At 32.2% G+C, this 19,406-nt stretch overlaps 1 protein-coding gene across 30 annotated transcripts in view; it reads right to left on the bottom strand.

Annotated features, from left to right (window-relative positions):
* Positions 1–19,406, bottom strand: part of Adgrl3 (adhesion G protein-coupled receptor L3) — a 790,900-nt gene that overhangs the window by 332,601 nt on the left and 438,893 nt on the right. For all 30 annotated transcript variants that reach the window (XM_048784572.1, XM_048784544.1, XM_048784554.1 and 27 more), the window contains one exon: positions 14,381–14,490. In XM_048784572.1, coding sequence (XP_048640529.1) covers positions 14,381–14,490 — 110 coding nt within the window. The remainder of the gene's footprint in view (positions 1–14,380; positions 14,491–19,406) is intronic.

Below are 19,406 nucleotides of genomic sequence, written 5' to 3'. Positions count from 1 at the left end.
TCACATAACTAGATTGCCATAAGAACACAATGATACCATAAATAAGTATTTCAATGCACTTCTGGTTTATGGTACTTGCTCAGTAAATAAAATCTGCTGTCAGGAAAAAAGGTCTTAATTTTCCCTAGCCATTTCTCATCTTCCTTTTTTGATTTTGAAAATCAAGTAGAGGAGTCATATCTATTTTTATTAAACACTCTGAATACTCTTTCTCAATCAATTGTTTGCTGAGCTGTCAGTTTCTAAGTCATTCCAGCTTCCACTCCAATCAGAGAATGAACTGTTCACTATTTAATGGTTAATTTGCATCAAATAGTTTCCTAGCAACCACCACTAATATAAAATTAGATCTGAGTTTTTGTGAAAGTCTACAATCTACTTAAAAGGTTTGAAGATAGATGAAGAATAGTTATTTTCAGAATTTTAACTCTTAAAAACACCCCCAGATAGAATATATCAAGATCTTAAATCAGGACTGCACAATAGTCTTTAGTTATTCAGAAACGTGGGATTCAGAATTTAATAATTCAGACTTTTTCCAGTATAGGTGAGTATCTACAATGTATGGAAGATCTGAAACTAATTAAAGATTTTATTAGTGCATATTAATTAAACAGAATAGTGGGTTCCATTTGTAATATTCCTATATGCATATAACATATTATGATCATTTCCACAAATCCCCAAATAAATTTTCATTAACACAAATTATGTGATGGAAGCCGTTCTAATTATACTACACATATTACTTATTTGAATACTCAATATAACTTTGAGGAAGGTGCTATTACTGAAGTAATAAATCATTTCTCTAAATCATCAAATTCACTTTTATATACCTAGTTAACAATGAGACTCTTTATCCCTAATATTCATCAAAGAGGAAAAAAAGATCTTGATTCCCACAAGTTAGGTGAAAGAAAAAAGGAAAGGAAAAGGTCACCATAGCCCTTATAGTTGGACCCTATTAGCTGTGGATCTTCAAAACTTTTTGAACTAATGATAAATGGAATTTTTACTGAAGCACTCCCATTGGTGTTCAAGCTACTGCCTCAAGATAGAGATAAGGCATTTCAACTTTGGAAAATATCATCTGATATCCCCAAGGAGTAGCAACTGGCAAGATCAGACCAAGTAACATAATACATCACAAACTCTTGAATTATGTATTATAATCAATGCAAATAAAAAATGTAGACCAATATTGATAAATGCCTGAAGGGGTAAGAGAACTAAAGACATATAATAACATATATTTCCCTACACTTATCATCAATTCTTAAAAAAAGGGCAGTACACACCATCTGTTGTCTAGCAATAATAGATAATTAGTGAGTTTCACCATTGGTATTTGAGCCCACTTAATATTGGCATTAGTCAGTGCCTTTTAAAATGTAATGGTTTTAAGAGTTTGTCATGATAATATACCTCTAGCAATAATCTTCTGCTAGGAAGAGACATTTCTTGATATTAAGCTTGATGACTTTGAGTGCATAACTGTTGGAAAGTAATAGATCTGGACAAGATGAAATTCTGCCATAACAATTTTCTATTAGATTCTGATACAAATGATTAACCAGCTAGTAAGTGTATTGGTTTTGAGCAATCAGAATGAATCCAAGAGGAAAAAAGTAAGCAACAAATGTATTTCATTTTCAATAATTTGAATATGCTTTCACTTCTGAAAATTTCCTCTTATCTTGAAAAACAACATCAAATGTGTTGTCTAAATGTAAGGAGAATAGAAAAGAGAGCCAGTCAAGGAAGGTCATACTAAATTGAGGAAAACAGTTCAGTTCTGCCTTTTGGAGAGATTCATTCTTCCCTTCTGACCACAATTCCATAATTTTGTGTGCTTATTTTTAAACTACAGACAACTTCGGCAACTTTTAAGTATCTATGTAATAGAGCACCGAATCCATCTGAAGCTGCTCTAAAATCTGAGACCATAAAAAAGCTGCTTCAGAAATTTGGATGCATACTTTGGGTGCAAAAAGCAAATTGAATAGTATGCAGTGATTTACTGTATAAAGCATAGAAAAGAAAAATACACAAACACCTTCCTTAAAAATGTTCATTTACTGACTTTGCAGGCAATTTTGAAATAAATTTAAGAGAAAGGCCATAATGTTTGAGATCCAACCACTTGTATAAAGACTGTTCCTTTGTAATACTGAGAAAGTTGGATTTTTGGTATCACAATTTATCATTAATCATCTTAATTATTGGCCTCACTGAAGGCAAACAAAGTACAGAAGTCTATGCTGTCATATTAAGACCACTCTGAATTCTGAAATTTCCTCTAGAAGAATATGAATTAAAGTGAGATACTAGATACAATGCCAAATTTCAATTAACAATAATATATTTTAATATTTTTATTTGAAAGTAAGTCTTAGGCACTCTTTCATCTTTAGTCTGTACAGAAACTATTTTGGAAATTTAAAGAACCAGAGTAGCTTGAAGGAAAAGGGAACTCAACTAGCAATTAAGAGTCAATGAGTTCTAAATGTATAATCACCAGCTATCTCCCTATCAGTCTTGGATTTTTCATCTACAAAATAAAAAAAAATAAAAGATGGGCTTAGATTTTTTATATATAATTAAATTCTATGGTTAAAAATTAAAGAATGTCTGTCTAGCCCCATATAATAGGTGCTCAGTTAGTATTTGAATGGACTAAAGGAACAGGCTGAGTTTCACCTGGAGATGTTTTTGGGACACTGGCTCTTCCTTTATTATGTGTGGGAAGAAATGGGGCCAAAAGTAAATATCTTAGTATCAATTGTTAACCCTAGTGGAGGAAAGTATGGGAAATGGGCGACATCACTAATGTTACTAGTTAGCTTGGGTTTGATCCATGCAATTGCTAGTACCACTAGGTCTAGTCCAAGGCAAAAGCAAATAAGGAAATTTAGGTGATAAAAGAAACCACAGAAACCTGGAGGCCTGACTGTGGATTTGAAAAATTTGATTATGAAAATTATGATTGAGCCTAACATATAGGTATTTAATATCTAATTAAGGATTCAAATTGAAATTTGAGGTTAAAGAGCAACCCCATAACAAAGAACTGGGCTAAGAGCAAGGACATATGGAAGATGTTCTTGTAACTAGTTCTGTGTGGTTCAGAGCATACCTCAAAGTCTAGAGGTGATCTGAAAGTTAAAAAAAAAGGGGGGGGGGCGGGAATTAAGGCAGAAGGTCTGTGAAACTACACTGGATGTCAAGGGAACTAGAGAATCACATAACTTGACAATGCCTGGAGTTTCCCAAATCCTTGGGATAAATTGACAGCACTACATAATTCCAAGCCTCAGGGCATTATGGCCCTGATTGTCAGAGACAAGGAAAATGAGTGGGATGCGACAGGCATATTAAGTTGACTGGTTACAATGTGATGTATGGAGTATTTCCAATGTGGCTGTCTTTGTAAAAGGAATTTTCATATACTTCATTTTGACAGAAATTCTTTAAATTGATTACATTCCTATTTCCTATGTGAAGAGAATGATTCGCAGAGTACTAGAGCATAGCTAGTATCTAGCAAAGCCAGAACATAAATTCAAATCTATTTGATTTTAAGGCTCTCAGACTTAATCACTAAGGTAGAACCTATTATGCTTAAGAGAATTTAGTAAGGTAAAGATGGAGAAAATTCAGTAGACTCTGGCACAGTCAATGTTAAAATTAGAAATACACATTTGTCTTAGAGATTTACTTAGAACAGCTACTTCTTTGTTCCCATATAACTTATTCTTCTATTATGTTTCTGTACTAGTTGAATCAGGAAAGCAATTCATACAGAATATAATATATTCATGATATACTGTGTTAAGAACTAGATGGCATTGGATTTTCTTCCCAGCTTTTGGTTCTATATTGATATGATTGTTTAGTGGATGAGATTATGATGAGTAGATTAAGGATTCTTGGAAGTTAGGAACCAGTGATGTTTACATAATTGGGAGTAGTTGGACTTTGGACAATGTTTTCAAGTGACTGAGTTTCAAGGATTGGTCTAGCTAAATTAACGCACACAGAGCAGGATTGGAAGTCCATAAATATGAATTTAATTCAAGTACTATAATATTAGGAAAAATTTCTCTCTGTTGAAACGTAAAAAAAAAATTAAATGAAAACTCCCTACATTTATTCCTTTCATTAATGTAGCTAATATATGCACAGCAAACTCCTTTGACCTATTCACCAATTTTGCTGCCTTATGTAGAGAATATAAGTGCAAAGTAGTGAAATTGACTTTAATAAATACTAATTTAACTTGGGTTAAACATATTCATAAAGAAAATAAAATGACTTATCCACAATGACCTATTTTACATCTTACATGTAGTTACTCTATGAGAGAAGGTATGTGTATATATACATATTTTTTTCACATTTTAAAAACAGTATGTCAGAAGTACATGATAATCTTTATTTAGAAAGCAATGCTGTGTTTATTAGTCCATATCCTAATTAAAAATATTGTTTTTTTCCTTTGTACTCATCATTTTTGATGAAAATACAATACTATAATAGGTTGCATTAGTTTCTTATTGATGCTCTAATATACTATCACACACTTAGTGGCTCCAAACAACACACATTGTCAGAATCCAAAATGTGAATTGTTTGGGGGTTTTTTTGTGTGTGGGGGGGTCTTACCAAGGATTGAATTCAAGGGTACTTGAGTCACATCCCCAGCCCTAGTTTGTATTTAATTTAGAGGAGTGTGTCATGGAATTGGTTGGCTTTGAACTTGTGATCCTGCTGCATCAGCCTCCTGAGCCGCTGGGATTACAGGCATGTGCCACTAAGCCCAGCTCCAAAATGGGTCTTAAGGGATCAAATCAAAAGATTTCATCACAGTTGTTTACTCTGGGTTCTCTAGGGGAAAACTGATTTCCTTATAATTTCCAAGTAATAAAGGCTGCCTATATTCATTCCTCCATTTTTCAATTTGCATTGTTACAACTTCTGTTTATACTGTCATATCTTCTCTCTCCAACACTGACCCAACTGTTATCAAATCAGGCCCACGTGGATAACCAGGAAAATCTCATCTCAGCATCATTAATTTAATCACACTTCAAAGGCTTCTTTGCATTTTGGTAACATATCACAGGTTTTGAAGATTAGGACACAGGCTTTATGGGACCATGATTGAGCCTAACATATAGATATTTAATTATTTAACTTTAGAACTTTTGGAATTTATGGAAGGGTATTGAAGAAATTTTAGGCAATGTAAAATGTTTACAATATTCACAGAAATTATGGTCATTTACCATCGGAAAAATTCCTCCACATAGAAAAAAATGTGAGTTCCCACCTTCCTAACTTCTCATTTTAATAAGGTAGCATGTTAAATTTACATAGATTAACAAAGTAAATTCTAAGTCAGTTAATATTTTCTAATTTTATAAAAGTAATAATTGGAACAGAAGAAAATTAACAATGCTAATTCACTGTTTTAACTGATTTCATACTTACTTAGATATATTTTATCAGAATAGTTAACTCCATAAATCTCACACAACATAAAGTCTACTACAGACTGGGTATACCTTATCTAAAATACTTGGGAGTGGAAGTATTTCAGATTTTTGAAATTGTATATACATAATCAGATGTCTTGGGGACAGGACTCAAGCCTAAATGCAAAACTCATTATGTTTCATATGCACCATATACAGATGGTCTAATGGTAATAGTTTTTAATAATTTTAGAGCAACTATGTTGTTTTTTGCTTTTTGTTTTTTGGTACCAGGGATTTAACCCAGAGGCACTTAACCACTGAACCACATCCCAGCACATTCCCAGACATTTCATATATTTTATTTAGAGACAGGTTCTAATTGAATTGCTTAGGGCCTCACTAAGTTGTTGAGGCTGGCTTTGAAATCACAATCCTCCTGCCTCAACCTCCAGAGCCACTGGGATTATAGGTATGCCCATCACACCAGGCTGCAACTGTGTTTGGACAAGATTTTCCAATTATATCAGTATCCAAAACATTTCAGTTTTTAAAGCATTTAAAATTCCAGATTTTTTATGTTAGAAATATTACATCTTTATAAGATTTTCAACACAAAGTACTTTGGGGGAAAAGCTCACCTTTACATGTTTTCACTACTTTTCTTCCCCAATGTTCTATAATTTATAAACAAGACAATTTAACCTCATATGTTTGCATGTTTACATTAGACAATTTGATTGTCCTATAAAATTTTCTTTGAATTAAATTTATGTATGGAAACACTATAATTTTACTATTTCAAATAGAGCAAAATGAGCACAGTTAAGCTAACCCTTCAAACTTTTAGTTATTCTATAATGAATATTTACTTCCTAAAACAAATATTTTCCTACCTCTGGCAAATCAAATTCATTTTTTAATATTCTCAAATCATCTTGCTTCCTCACTAATTAGCACATAAGTGTACATTTACATATGACTAATCTTCTATAGGTATATGACATACTATCTAAATGTTGACATCATATGAGAGTTGGTTTACTGGATTAAGTTTGTTTTTTGTTATACTAATATAATACAGTATTTTCTACAATGTATATATTTTTTAAATTTTTCTGGGGTGTTGATGGACCTTTATTTTTTTTTTTTGTTTATAAGTGGTGCTAAGAATCAAATCCAATGCCTCACATATGCTAGGCAAGCATTCTACTACTGAGCCACACCCCAGCCCTGCAGTGCATTTTAAAGAAAAATTTATTTTTGCAAATATATTTTGATTCTCAATAAATCACAGAAATTTAAAAGACATCACTGCTCATTATTGATGGTGGCAGTTGTTGAGAGGTGGTCAGGAGCTCCAAGAGGTTTTCCTACTCTTTGGCAGGAACACAGTCACCTTACCCTTGTACCAAAAAAAGCAGAACTCTTCCCCTGCTCAAGGCCTGGGTAACTACATGCCCTCTGCTTTGAACCTTATTCCTTTGGCCTTTGCCCATTTTTTTCTTGCTCTTCAGATCTTATGAATTCTCCCTTTAGAGAAGCCCTTGATTAATCCTGGTTTTTCATTCTTTTCTATCCTTGAATCATGTTTGTTTTCCATTTGCATTTTATCATGAGCTTTATTTCATACACTGGTTCATATGTTCACTATTCAAAGGCAATTAGCACAGTGATTGATAGTTGGCATGAATGAACTGATAGAATCATCGTCCTTTTACATCTATGAGAACCAAACTCTAGAACAACAGTTGCTAATTTAAATATCTTCAGGAGCCAGGAAACATTGAAAATGATTATGAGTCCTGGAAGACAGAAAATAGAAAGGCATGGATCCCATGTAAGGGCCAGATCACTCACCTCAAGACCACTGTCCGCATAAGGAGTGCAGACTCAGGGTTGCTCCAGACAGGCTGAATCTGACTTGAAGGTGTTCTGGAGCCTGAGGAGGCCAAATATAGCCTGAACCTGGCCCATAGCCACAAACCTGAACTTTTTGTTTTAAAGTTCACACAGAAATATGATCCTCCTTGCTCACATGTTGGTGATTTGCCAACCCCACTCCCCTACCCTGAAAAAGATACTCCAGTAGTGGATTTCATGCTGTCTTGATGTCTCAGCCTCAATTATTATAGGAATTAGGTCAGACAGAACATTTTTAGAACTGATTTATCTGAACAAAGTCCTCATAATTTGGTATAGGTCCACTAGGTCTTGCTCTCGAGATCAGTGGATCTTATATTTTTGGAGGCCTGGTTTTTCATTTCATTGTGGAACTAATACTTCATAATTTCCCCATTAACTGCTTCCCTTTTTAAAGTTTAAGTTAGCCAAAGTTGTTCTTGGCAGAAGTGCAAATAAATATATATATTTCTTATTCATGTATCAGATAATTACTCTTTTTTCAAATTCTGAGGATTGAATCTAGAGCCATGAGCATGCTAGGCAAATGCTCTACCACTGAGCTGCAACCATAGTCTTTAGATATTTACATTTTGGAAATATTTCATTGTCTTTTTCATGTTTGGCACTGTAAAGAGTATTATATTCCAGAGAAATCACAGTAAACAGGGAAGTCCAGAATTTCTACTTTGTCCATTTCTGGGGCATTTGGATAGGTTGCAAATAGCAAAATGTTCTGGTTTTACATTCACCATATAATTATTACCTTACTTTGTCCCCTATACTCAAAATTAGTGCCCTTTTTCCTCAAAAGTCCATTCATCCATTCTGATGTAGCTCATAGGGTCATTTTCTCTTCCAAAACTATCCTGAAGATACTCACCCCACCCCAGTCAGTCATCAGTCACTTTGGATCAATGTCTTCTCAGTACATTGCTAATATGAAAGGCTTAATTGTGTTGCTGGACTAACAATCGTAACTTTGGGGACCTTGCTGAACTTGAGGCTAAAATCTTTACTAATTTTCTATTCCAAGTGTTTTTATTAATGCCTAGCATGCAGTAGGTACTCAAGAGTAGTTGATTGATGGAAAGAAGGTAAAAAGAGGGTGGTAACCCAATCAAATGGCAAAATCGAATTGACACTAATTTCCATGCACATAAGAAGCAGTTGGACAAAAGTAAGAGTTTAGGATTAGAACATCTCCATCTATACTTCTGTTTTTTAAACCGATTACAACAATTTCTATGAATATCTAATTTTGGGGAATACAAAGGTTTCAATTAAGTATTAATAATTAATTCATTTGCAAAATCTTGTATATGTTAGGTACAAGATAGTGTGAAGGAGAAAGAAAGTATATGGGAGAGAAAGAAGCTCTTGTGAAGAAGAAAAAGGACAGGAGAAGAGAAAGGATGAATTTTATGACTCTCAGAAATACCATTCTAAAAAGATAGAATTTATATAACTGACACTTGCAGAGGGAGTAATGTTTAAATAAGAGATGATTTTTGTTAAATTTTAAGGATATGTACAGAAGAATAATACGAAAAAAACTTTTGGTTGCTAGTAACATTCCTGCAGAAAACAAGTATAATTAAACAAATTGAAGCAACGAAAATTTACATTTTTATTTTTATAATTGATCTTCGAATTAATAAGGTCTTGTTTGCATATAATACATTCTTCTGTTTATCATTCTTGCAATGGACATAGTAATTTTGGAGGAGTCATTTCCTTTTTATTTTAATCATTACCCATTCATTGAATGGCTCCTGTGTCTAAAAATGGGAATAGAAAATGAGATATTAAAAATTAAATGTACCTTAACACTTATTTTCTCTTTCTAAATGTAAAAATGTCAGTAAATTGTAGTAAAGTGCGTTAAAAATGTAATTGCTTAACTAGTAACCAAAATATGTATGTATTAAAATAAGCACAGATTTGAAAATGAATTGCAAAAATGTATTTAATTAATTATGATTAACTATTTAAATATCTGGGTTTAGTCAAAGCTTGTTTACTTATAAATTTTAATTTTCCAATAATACTAATTTTTTATGACTTTTCATAAAGACAATTACACACGTGACTATTCATATAGCTTTTAACACTAAGAAAGCCTTCTAACTAAGCCTTCTAACACTAAGCCTTCTAACACTAAGAAAGCCTTAAGAGCTATAAGATTAGTTTAATCAAACACATTTCTAGTAACTCTCCAAATTGTGTATTTTCCCTTCAATTTAAGAAAATCAACCATAAGAGGAATAAGAACTATGTGCTTTGTTATTCTGAAAAAGAGAAACAGAGACAAGCTGGATTGTCAGGGAAGAGGAGCTCTTTTGGAGTATAATATGCATAAAATTGTATTGTTGGAAAAAAACACCATTTGTCAGCAGGCTATAAAGTAAATATTCTTTGCTGAGAATATTCTAAGTAGGTGGTTAGTTGTTTAACTGTATTCTCTCTAACACAAGTCATCCCTGTAACCTGACTCAATGAAGGCAGCTCTACTTGAAAATACCACATTTTCAATCTCAAATCAGGTCAAAAGGGATGGGGATGGGGCGAGAAGAACAAGGAAGAACAAAAAGGGGGCTTAGGAAATAGTGAGGTTTAATCTCTTAAATACTTGGGTCATTTCCTGGGAGGAAAACATTCACTAAGAAGGAAAATCAAACCTCAAAAGAAAATACAGAGGCTACAAAAGACACTGGAACTAAGGTGTGACAGGAACAGAGAAAAGTATTGATTCATCTGTTACAGATTTTGTTAGAAACAGGGTATCTGTAAACACAGATAAGAAAATACACAACAGGAGAAAGTGGTTAAGACTTAATAAAGACTAAATAAACCATTAGGAATTCTGAAAAAGATTGATATAAGCCACATCATTTGATTCACTCAGAATATTCCCCTAAAGTCATCAGTATTCCATTATGTACCTATTTATTGACTTCTAAAATTCTGTGCAAGAATTATTGTAAGTTGGGCTGGGGATGTAGTTCGATGGTAGAGTAGTATTCCCTTCACATGGGTGAGGCCCTGGGTTCAATATCCCATAATATACACACATGCACACACACAAATTGTTCTAAGCTTCTTGGGACATTTGCTTTTCTTACGTAATACATTCATCTTTGTTGAATTTTTGCCTGCATTAACTCTAATATGCTACACTAGTATTGACATATTTTCCTAAAAACTTGTTTTCCTAAATTTCTCATGATAATAATCTCACCTAAAAAATCAAAGTTGCTGTAGAAACACATAGAATGTATATAAAGAAAGATAATATTGATAATAACAATATTTTCACATAGCAATATTAAGAAAACATTCATAAATACTAAATGTATTTTACTGTGTGTCACTCAATAGTGATGCATTCTTATAAATGAATCATTAGGTGATTTTTGCCATTGTGTAAACAACTTAGAGTGTATTTACACAGAAGTAGCTGATATGACCTATCCTACACCTGGGCTGTGCAGCTGATTGCTGCAAACCTGTAACACATTACTGTACTGAATGCTGCAGGCAACTAAAACAAAGCAAACATATTTGTGCATCTAAGCATATCTAAATAGAAAAGGTGCAGTAAAAGTCCCAGGTAACAGGAATCTTTCAGTTCCATTATAATTTCATGGGACTGTCATCATAAGTGTTCTGCCAATCACTACAATGTTCTGTGTCACACAACTGTTCTGACATGTTTAACAGTTTGTGGTCCTAAATCCAAAAATGGAAATAGATATTACTGAATCATATAACAGAATAGAACTTTACTGGGTTTGTTTATTAGGTATTTAATAAGAAAACTGTCAAATATTAAATCCTAAATCTGAAGTTTGCCTTACACTAATGCAATAAATGTCTTTAGAATGTGATGGACATCATTTTCCAAAGTACATGTATGAAGACTTGAATTGGGTGTCAACATACATTATATATAAACATATATGAAAAATTGTGGTATATATGTGTAATAAGAATTGAAATGCCAAAAAACAAAACAAAGTACATGTATAAAGGCATGAATTGGCGTGAACATACTCTATATACAAAGATACGAAAAATTCTATTCTATATGTGTAATAAGAACTGTAATGCATTCTGTTGTCGAGTATTTAAAAAAATAAAATCAATAAAACTAAAAAAAAGAATCATGAAGATATTAAGTATAGCATTTCCTCAATAATAAAAATCATTTAAAACATTTTCCTCAATTACTCTTTAGAAAAGAGGCACATTCTAAGCTCTAGGTAGTATTTTTAATGGCACAAAGTAGTTAATGCCCCAAAGCTCCATGAAATATTTTGGGAAAAAGCATAGGTAAATTCAATTGCTCTAAATAATGGAGCAGAAGCTTCTTAATAATAAATAGCTGAGAGACTAAGAAAAAGGATCTAAGCCCTTGAAGCATCTGTGCTCACCATAGGCCATTACCATATTGCTAAAAATTATAAGAACTAAATATTAAACAAGATTAAATAACTCACAAAAGTATAAAGGGAAAAATCTAAGGGGAGAAGAAATATAGCTTGTCTTGGTTTTGCCATTCTCTCAAAAGTCTACATTTTACATAAACACATATGTAGCCTGGTTACTCTTCAGTAAAATGACAACACTCATACCTCCAGGAAGGGTCTTGTGGGGATTCAATAAAATAATATATGTAACCATTTAGTCTATGTAGTAAATGACATGTAGCAAGTATCAATAAATGACAAGAATTTTAAAGAAGTGAATCTTTTCAGCATTGAAAAAATGCACTTTATGCTTAAGAAAAGAAAACAGTTGCATGTTGATCTGTATTAGGATTGATTCATCAACCAGGGAAGGTCTAAGGGTAAGATGCTGAACATTTTAATGGCTTACTCATGCAAAAGAACCCAGCCTTTTTGTTAAATAGTCAGACCATTTTCTAAACCCAGAGTGCCTGATCTTTGTATTGAATCAATCCACCTCTACAATGAGCCAAGACAGTTTACTTTAGAGTTTATACTTTCCTTTAGATTATTTTCTTTTAAAATCATGTTGAATTTAGTAAATGAATTCCAATCCTGCATTACATTTTTAACTGAAACATAATGAAAATAATTTAAACAAACATGACCATGCTATATGGTATAAAGTAAACCAACATATACAGTAGCTAGTAGGAACACCTAAGTTCGTAATTCTTATTTAGTGGAAGAATCAGATAAATATTTTAATAAGGAACATATTCATAAGGCAGTCACTAAATTTTCATGATTATCAGAAATCTCTAATACAGGAATATTAAGGTAAGGAATTGAATTGCCCATCCCTAAATATTTATGAAAGAAAAGAAACCTGTGGTAAACCATGATCCTTTTAAAGTGTATGAGCAAGTTCTTATTTATATTGAAGTGATACAAGTAGATGATATTTTACCAAGAGTTGGCATAGGATATTGGAGTAGAGATCTCAAAGAAATTCTATTGAAATATAGGAAACCAAAGAGACAGCTGTGAAGTTTGTTACTATTAAAAAATGAAGATGAAATCTACAAACTGACATTTTACTTCTGCTTTCATGTTTCAAAGTATGAAAATGAAAAATATAAATGTAAGTTTTTTTTAAAAAAAGAGGTTCACCTTATTGTATATTTTAATAAAATGCCTTCCTAGAATAAGATTCTACCTTATTTCTACATATTTCACAAAGATCTTATTATGCAACCCAGGCCTAACTATCCCACTTCCAAGATGGCCTTTGAATTTCATTTCTTTAAAAATTTACTCTTGAACAATAAATGCTCAGTAGGAGTTTTATATTTTTCATAGAAGGGCCTATAGATATAAAATTAAGAAACATAGTATAATTGAGATTTCAACAAAATGCTTAATGCTTTTTCATAACAAGGAAGATCAGTATATCAAACTTTACTAGGTTTAACTTTCTCTAATCAACCACACTACAGATAACAAAAGTTGAAACTGTCTCTTGATCTCTTTCATTACGATTTTTAATTTTCAATTTATTTCTTGGTGGTCAAATTTCTATTTTTTAAGCATGTTCATTTCTAAGTCCTGAGTAAAGTGTTGCTGCTTTAAATAAGTGCAAAACAGGCAAGTTTAGAACTATCTCTTGGCTCAGTAAACCAGCTGATCCCCAGATATTTTGCTCCTTCTGAGACATCAAAGGAAGCTGGAACCTGGGATTTGTTTATGATCCCAGGTGTTTTCTATCTTTGGGATGAGCTGAATATCTAAAATGAGACTACAGGATTTCCTAAGTGATTTTCACTAAAAAAAAAAAAAAAATCCCATGAATAATTAACTAGTCACTTCAAAAAAGTTTTTGCGATGGTAAGTCTTCCTTTGGGTAAAAAATTCAGAAAATGTTCCACTTCAGATTGTTTGATACTTCATTATTCCTAAAGAAAAAAATATATATATTCCTGGCCCATATCATATATCTGACATAAAGGTTGCAAAGATATCCTTCTGAAGCTTTAAAAAATATACTGTGAAGAATGCCTTAACTCATAAAATCCTTATACCTGTTACAGTCTATTTCCTCTGGAATATATTTCTAAATCTCCAAGTATTGACAGCATGTGAAGTTTAGTTATAATTCCTTGTATGAAATTAAAAAGTAATCAATTTCTGTACCACTATATGCACATTATTTATTCTATTTTCCCATTTGCTCAGACCTGGACAATGCAGGATTGGCATGGTACTTCTTCAACCTTTTCTTAAATACTTTATATTATTGTATCAAGAAAAGAGTGTCAAAATAGGTGCTGATGTATGGAAATATTAAAAATAAACATTGCAGGAATATGCAGGAAATATTTGATTCTTCCAATGGTGGGGAAGGTCTATGATCCTCAAAAGCTAAAATCAGCCCCCTTTTTTCATTTATATGATTACTTAAATTTTTTCACAGATAATGTTTTATAAATTCATGTAAAGCAAAGATTAATATTTTTTTCTTACAAGAAAAGACAGGAATATACATACTGTAAGGAACACATTCATACTGCACTTCAAGATATTTATAGGTTCCTGGACATGGGTCCGGAAAAACATCAGGGCCTGCCACCACTGCACATTGGGTTCTGTTATTGCATCTGAAATTTAAAAAAAATGAAGAAACAGTAAGTTTGTGTTAAGTTAAATCATTATCAACATCAACACTAACTTTATTTTAGTTCTAGTTACCTATTTAAGAATGATTTTGATGGACTTAGGACTGTAGAGTGATTAAGGGAATCATTATCTATAATATTCTTTTTAAAAACTAGACATAAAAATCAACATATTCAGTTTTCTTATATTAACTAATGTTTGGTTGAATACATCATAATTTTGAGGCAAAAGTTAAGTTCTGCGGAAGAAACACAAACTGGTCCATAGAATATTGCCAATGTGAAGATGGGTAAGGAACATTTTTCAACAGGAAAGACCCACACCCATTTAAAAAAAAAATGTCCCGAAGAAAACATAACCAGAGTTTCATCAGTTATAAAATAAATTCACTGATTGTGATGACATACATTTTAAAGACAGTGAAAAGTGACAAACTTTACCCAAGCCTTAAAAAAATCAGTAAAAAGTTAATATTCATATATTAAAAATTTATATTTTAATTTTTTTATATATACTACTTACTACATAAACAAAACCATTTTAAGAATTAGTATGTACACACAGGCATATAGCACAGTGAATTGCAATATCAAGTCTACCTACATGAAAAAAAATTATGAATAAATTGCCCAAAGATCAGTAGAGTAGAGGAACAGGGTAAGGGATGGGAAGTGCTGGGGACTAAATTATAGCAAATTCTATTTCATACTTTTATGCTTATATCAAAATGTATCCTAATGATATATATAATATAAAAGAAATAATAAAAATGATTCATTCCCATTTTCCCTTCTGTTCAGTCAAATAATGACATTAAGTTCACAGATTATAGATCACAAACACCAATATTCTATCTATATAATTTAAAATTATATCTTATTATATAATTATTACATTCTCTTATAATAAAGAAGATAATAAATATGATTATTGTAAGAGAAATATAACCTGGGCACTTCTGTGATAATTAGACTAATAGACCTGGACTTAATTTATTTTTCAGAAAAAAATACATGTAATAAAATAATATGAAAAAATACTGAAAAAGACACTCAAGTTCACAGGGACCTCATTGCTACAATTTTTACTTAAAATCTTTCTGTATTCAATTCTTCTTTCCATAAGTAAATTTTTCTGTCGAAAAACAACGGTTTATCCTACCCGTAATGCTGGCACAAAATGTATAGGATGAACCCATTAGTTATTCCTGGTTTATGTTTGTGTTTATTCACTTCAGAAGTATTTATTCAGAAGTGTTTATTCAGAAGTATAATATAACCTCAGGGCTAAATGTTTTCCATTACTTTCTTAAAGAAACACTTCATCCCTGATGCAGTCCATATTTCATAACTAACATGAGGTATCTTGATTTAAAATGTCTACTCAAGGCTACCATTTGTCAGGCTTAATGAAAATTTTACTTAGTCCCTAAATTAAAATTGATTCATCAGTGAATATCTTAAGCTGAAAATATATTCTATGCTATCAGTGAAAGATAAATGAAAGCCGATATACTCATTGGGCAGTTCAGACTAACAGTGGATTCTGAGGGTGAATGAGTTCTAAAGTTCCCCTGTGTGGATGCAGTGTCTGAGCAGATGATTAAGCAACTGTGTGATGACATAAGTGTAAATGTGACCATCCTCTTACATGTATGCCAAACTTACAACTTGATATTTTAGTGTACTCATGCTTCTTAAAAAGAGTGGTACATTCTTATTACAAAGATGATTCATTTGAAAAAGGTATCTCAAATTAAGTGATATGGTTTTTGCAATTATACCAAAACAATTTTCACATTACATTATAAATTACATATAGATAACTTACATACAGATAACTTATCTATACATAAGAAAATTTGATAAGCAATCATTTGCTGTAAATATTAGTCACCATTGTGAGCTGCAAGAATCTTAATGTTAATTAAAGATACATCAAGGAAGCCTTCAATCAATGAGAATATGTGAAGAGACATATAAACCAAAAATTACTATGACAGCAATATATTTAGAGTCTTCATCATTGTTGTATACAAAACAACACTGCTTTACAAAATTCATTTGCAAAAATAATCTAGAATTTTATTACTATTTCTGTATCAAATGTTCTTAAAATTAAGGGAAAGGGCATATTCAATCCCTATAATATTATTTTTCTTAAGACAAATTTTTCTTAAGACAAATATTCTTCATACCTAATATTAAATGTATTTTTAGAACCACAATAAAGGATGAGAAAAGAATGCAATAATATGTTCAAATACATCCTAGTCCAGCAATACAGAGAAAACATCAAAAATGTATAAAAGTAATTGAATCATTATTTACAGTGATAAAAATTCAGAATTATTTTCATTGGAAACTTTCTGTGAAAACAATCTCCAAACCAACATTTGTGTCACCAGAAGGTGACAGTAGTAAATATCATAGAGAATTCTTAAAAAAAAAAACTCTTGGAAATTCAGGTTTCACAAAAACATTAGGTCAGTTTTTGTTGCTGTTGTTGTTGTTTAAGTTCCTAATAGGGTACAGTTTTTGCTATTGTTAACCATTATCATCATTTGTCATTTGTTTCAGGTTGGGTTAATAACAATTCATTACAAATAGTATGAGTTCATTTGAGATAAATGTAAAACAAAGGAGTAGTGATAGAGGGAAAAAAACACAAATTCTGTGAATTGAGAACAGAAACAGAAAACAATTCACTTTAAAACAAAAAGCAAATTTAAAAAACCCAACTACAACACAAGTTCTTTATGAAAACTTAGTTTGGATAAACCCAAGTTTTATTAGAAAAATAACCCATATCTGATAATACTTTAAACTTGGCATGTTCACTTATATTCTATTTGAAATTTATTTTATTTTTACATCTTTATTGACTAATAAAATCTTACATAATTAAGGTATAGAATTTGATATTTTGGTATAAGTATACATTGTGAATGATAACCATAGTCACACTGACATAATAACTGACATAACCATCATCTCACAGTTATCATTTATTGTGATGAGAAAATTTAAGATTTATTCTCTTAATAAACTTCAGGTATGCACTAGTTATTATTAACTGTGGCTACCATTCTATAAGTTAAGTCTCCAGAGTATGCTCTTCAAGCATTACTGAAACTTTACACTCTGATCAACATCTCACCATTTCCCCTACTCCACTCCCTCATATCTTGGTAACCTCCACTCCACTCTCTGCTTCTGTCAGTTCCGTGTGTGTGTGTGTGTGTGTGTGTGTGTGTGTTCCAGTATAAAGGTTTTGAGTTTAATTTGCTCTGATTGCAATGGAATTCCCAAATGCACAAAATTTATTCTTATAGATATGGAAAAATGTGCAAGATTTAGCAGACCAATAAAGGCAAACTTGTAAAGTACCTTATAAAAATCAGCGTACTGATGTGTTTTGAAACTTGATGTATTTTCAATTTAATCTCACATAAAATCTCAAAATGGGATATACATTGAAAAATTAATAAAAATTTGTTGATTCATATTAAATCAAATTTATATTTTATTGTTAATGGCTATTTGATATTTATGTACTAAATAGTTTTATTTTGACAAAACACAATTTAAAGACAAAATTTTACTACAGTGTAAGATATTATTTCCCTATGTTCTAAAATATTTTGGTGGAAAATTAAAAACCATAAATCTCTTCATGCATATGTATACACATATACATACATACACAAATGTTTCTGTGTGTTAACTTTAAAGACTTACAAAACTGACTCAATAATATTCTATAAATAAAGAAAAAATTTTGAAAATAGAGATTTAATTTTTTTTTCAGTGCTGATGATCAAACCCAGTGTGTTATGGTTTGGATCTGAGGTGTCCCCAAAAGCTCATGTGTGAAACAATGCAAGAATATTCAGAGGTAAAATGTGGGTTATGAAAGTGTGTGGGTTATGAAAGCCTTACCCAATCAGTAAATTAATTCCATGATAGGATTAATTGAATGATAACTGAAGGTGGGTAGGGTGTGACTGGAAGAAGTGGGTCACTGGGGGCATGCTTCTGGGGTATAAATTCGTAAGCTGAGTTCAGTTTCTCTCTCTCTCAACTGCCTGATCATCATGTGAGCCACTTCCCTCTACCATACTTTTCTGCCAAGATGTTCTGCCTCACTTGATCCCTAAGGAATGTAACCTGGTGTTTTTAATTGAGACCTATGAAACCATGAGCCCCCAATATAATTTTTCTCCTCTACAATTATTCTGGTCAGGTCTTTTAGTCACCGCAGTGAAAGTGCCTTGAGCTCAGGATTTATAACCAAACTCTGAAAGTATAGTTGTTAGGTCGGTTTGAGGTGGCTAAGAGAACAAAGCACCAGGCAATAACCAATCAGATACCAACAGACAAGCAGTGATAACCACCTGTCAATCAGTGGGATCTCTTGACTGATCCTAGAAGGACCTGGAGCTCAGCAAGATCCCCCAACCAACCCCAGGAGGACAAGGAATCCTAAAACCCTCCCTTCCGGTCCCACACTCTCCCTTCCTGCCCTACACTCTCCCTTCCTGCCCTAAACCCCAATAAAATTCCAGTCCAGCTGAGCCTGGGCACGACTCCTCTGGACCCGCTCTGTTGGACTGGAGGGTCTCGCCCTGGAGCGAATCTCAATAAAGCCTTGTACAGCAGTTTTTAATCTGCCTCCTTTTTTCACCAGTGCCTGACCTTACAATCGTGATCTCACAAGGAAATCCAATTTCCAAATATTCCACACATTCCTGGCAATGTTTGATAAAGCAAATTATCATAATTATCAGTCAACATTCATATAATATTTTTGAGGCCTATTCCAAAAAAATAAAATGATTAATTGTTTCAGATACACGCATATCAGTCATAGAAGTAGGTTTCCAAAATTAATGAAA

This window comes from Marmota marmota, unplaced genomic scaffold (genome assembly GCF_001458135.2).
Source record: "Marmota marmota marmota unplaced genomic scaffold, marMar, whole genome shotgun sequence".
NCBI classification, from domain to species: Eukaryota; Metazoa; Chordata; class Mammalia; order Rodentia; family Sciuridae; genus Marmota; species Marmota marmota.
Note: the sequence above shows the minus strand (reverse complement) of the source record. Positions and strands in the feature narration are given on the sequence as shown.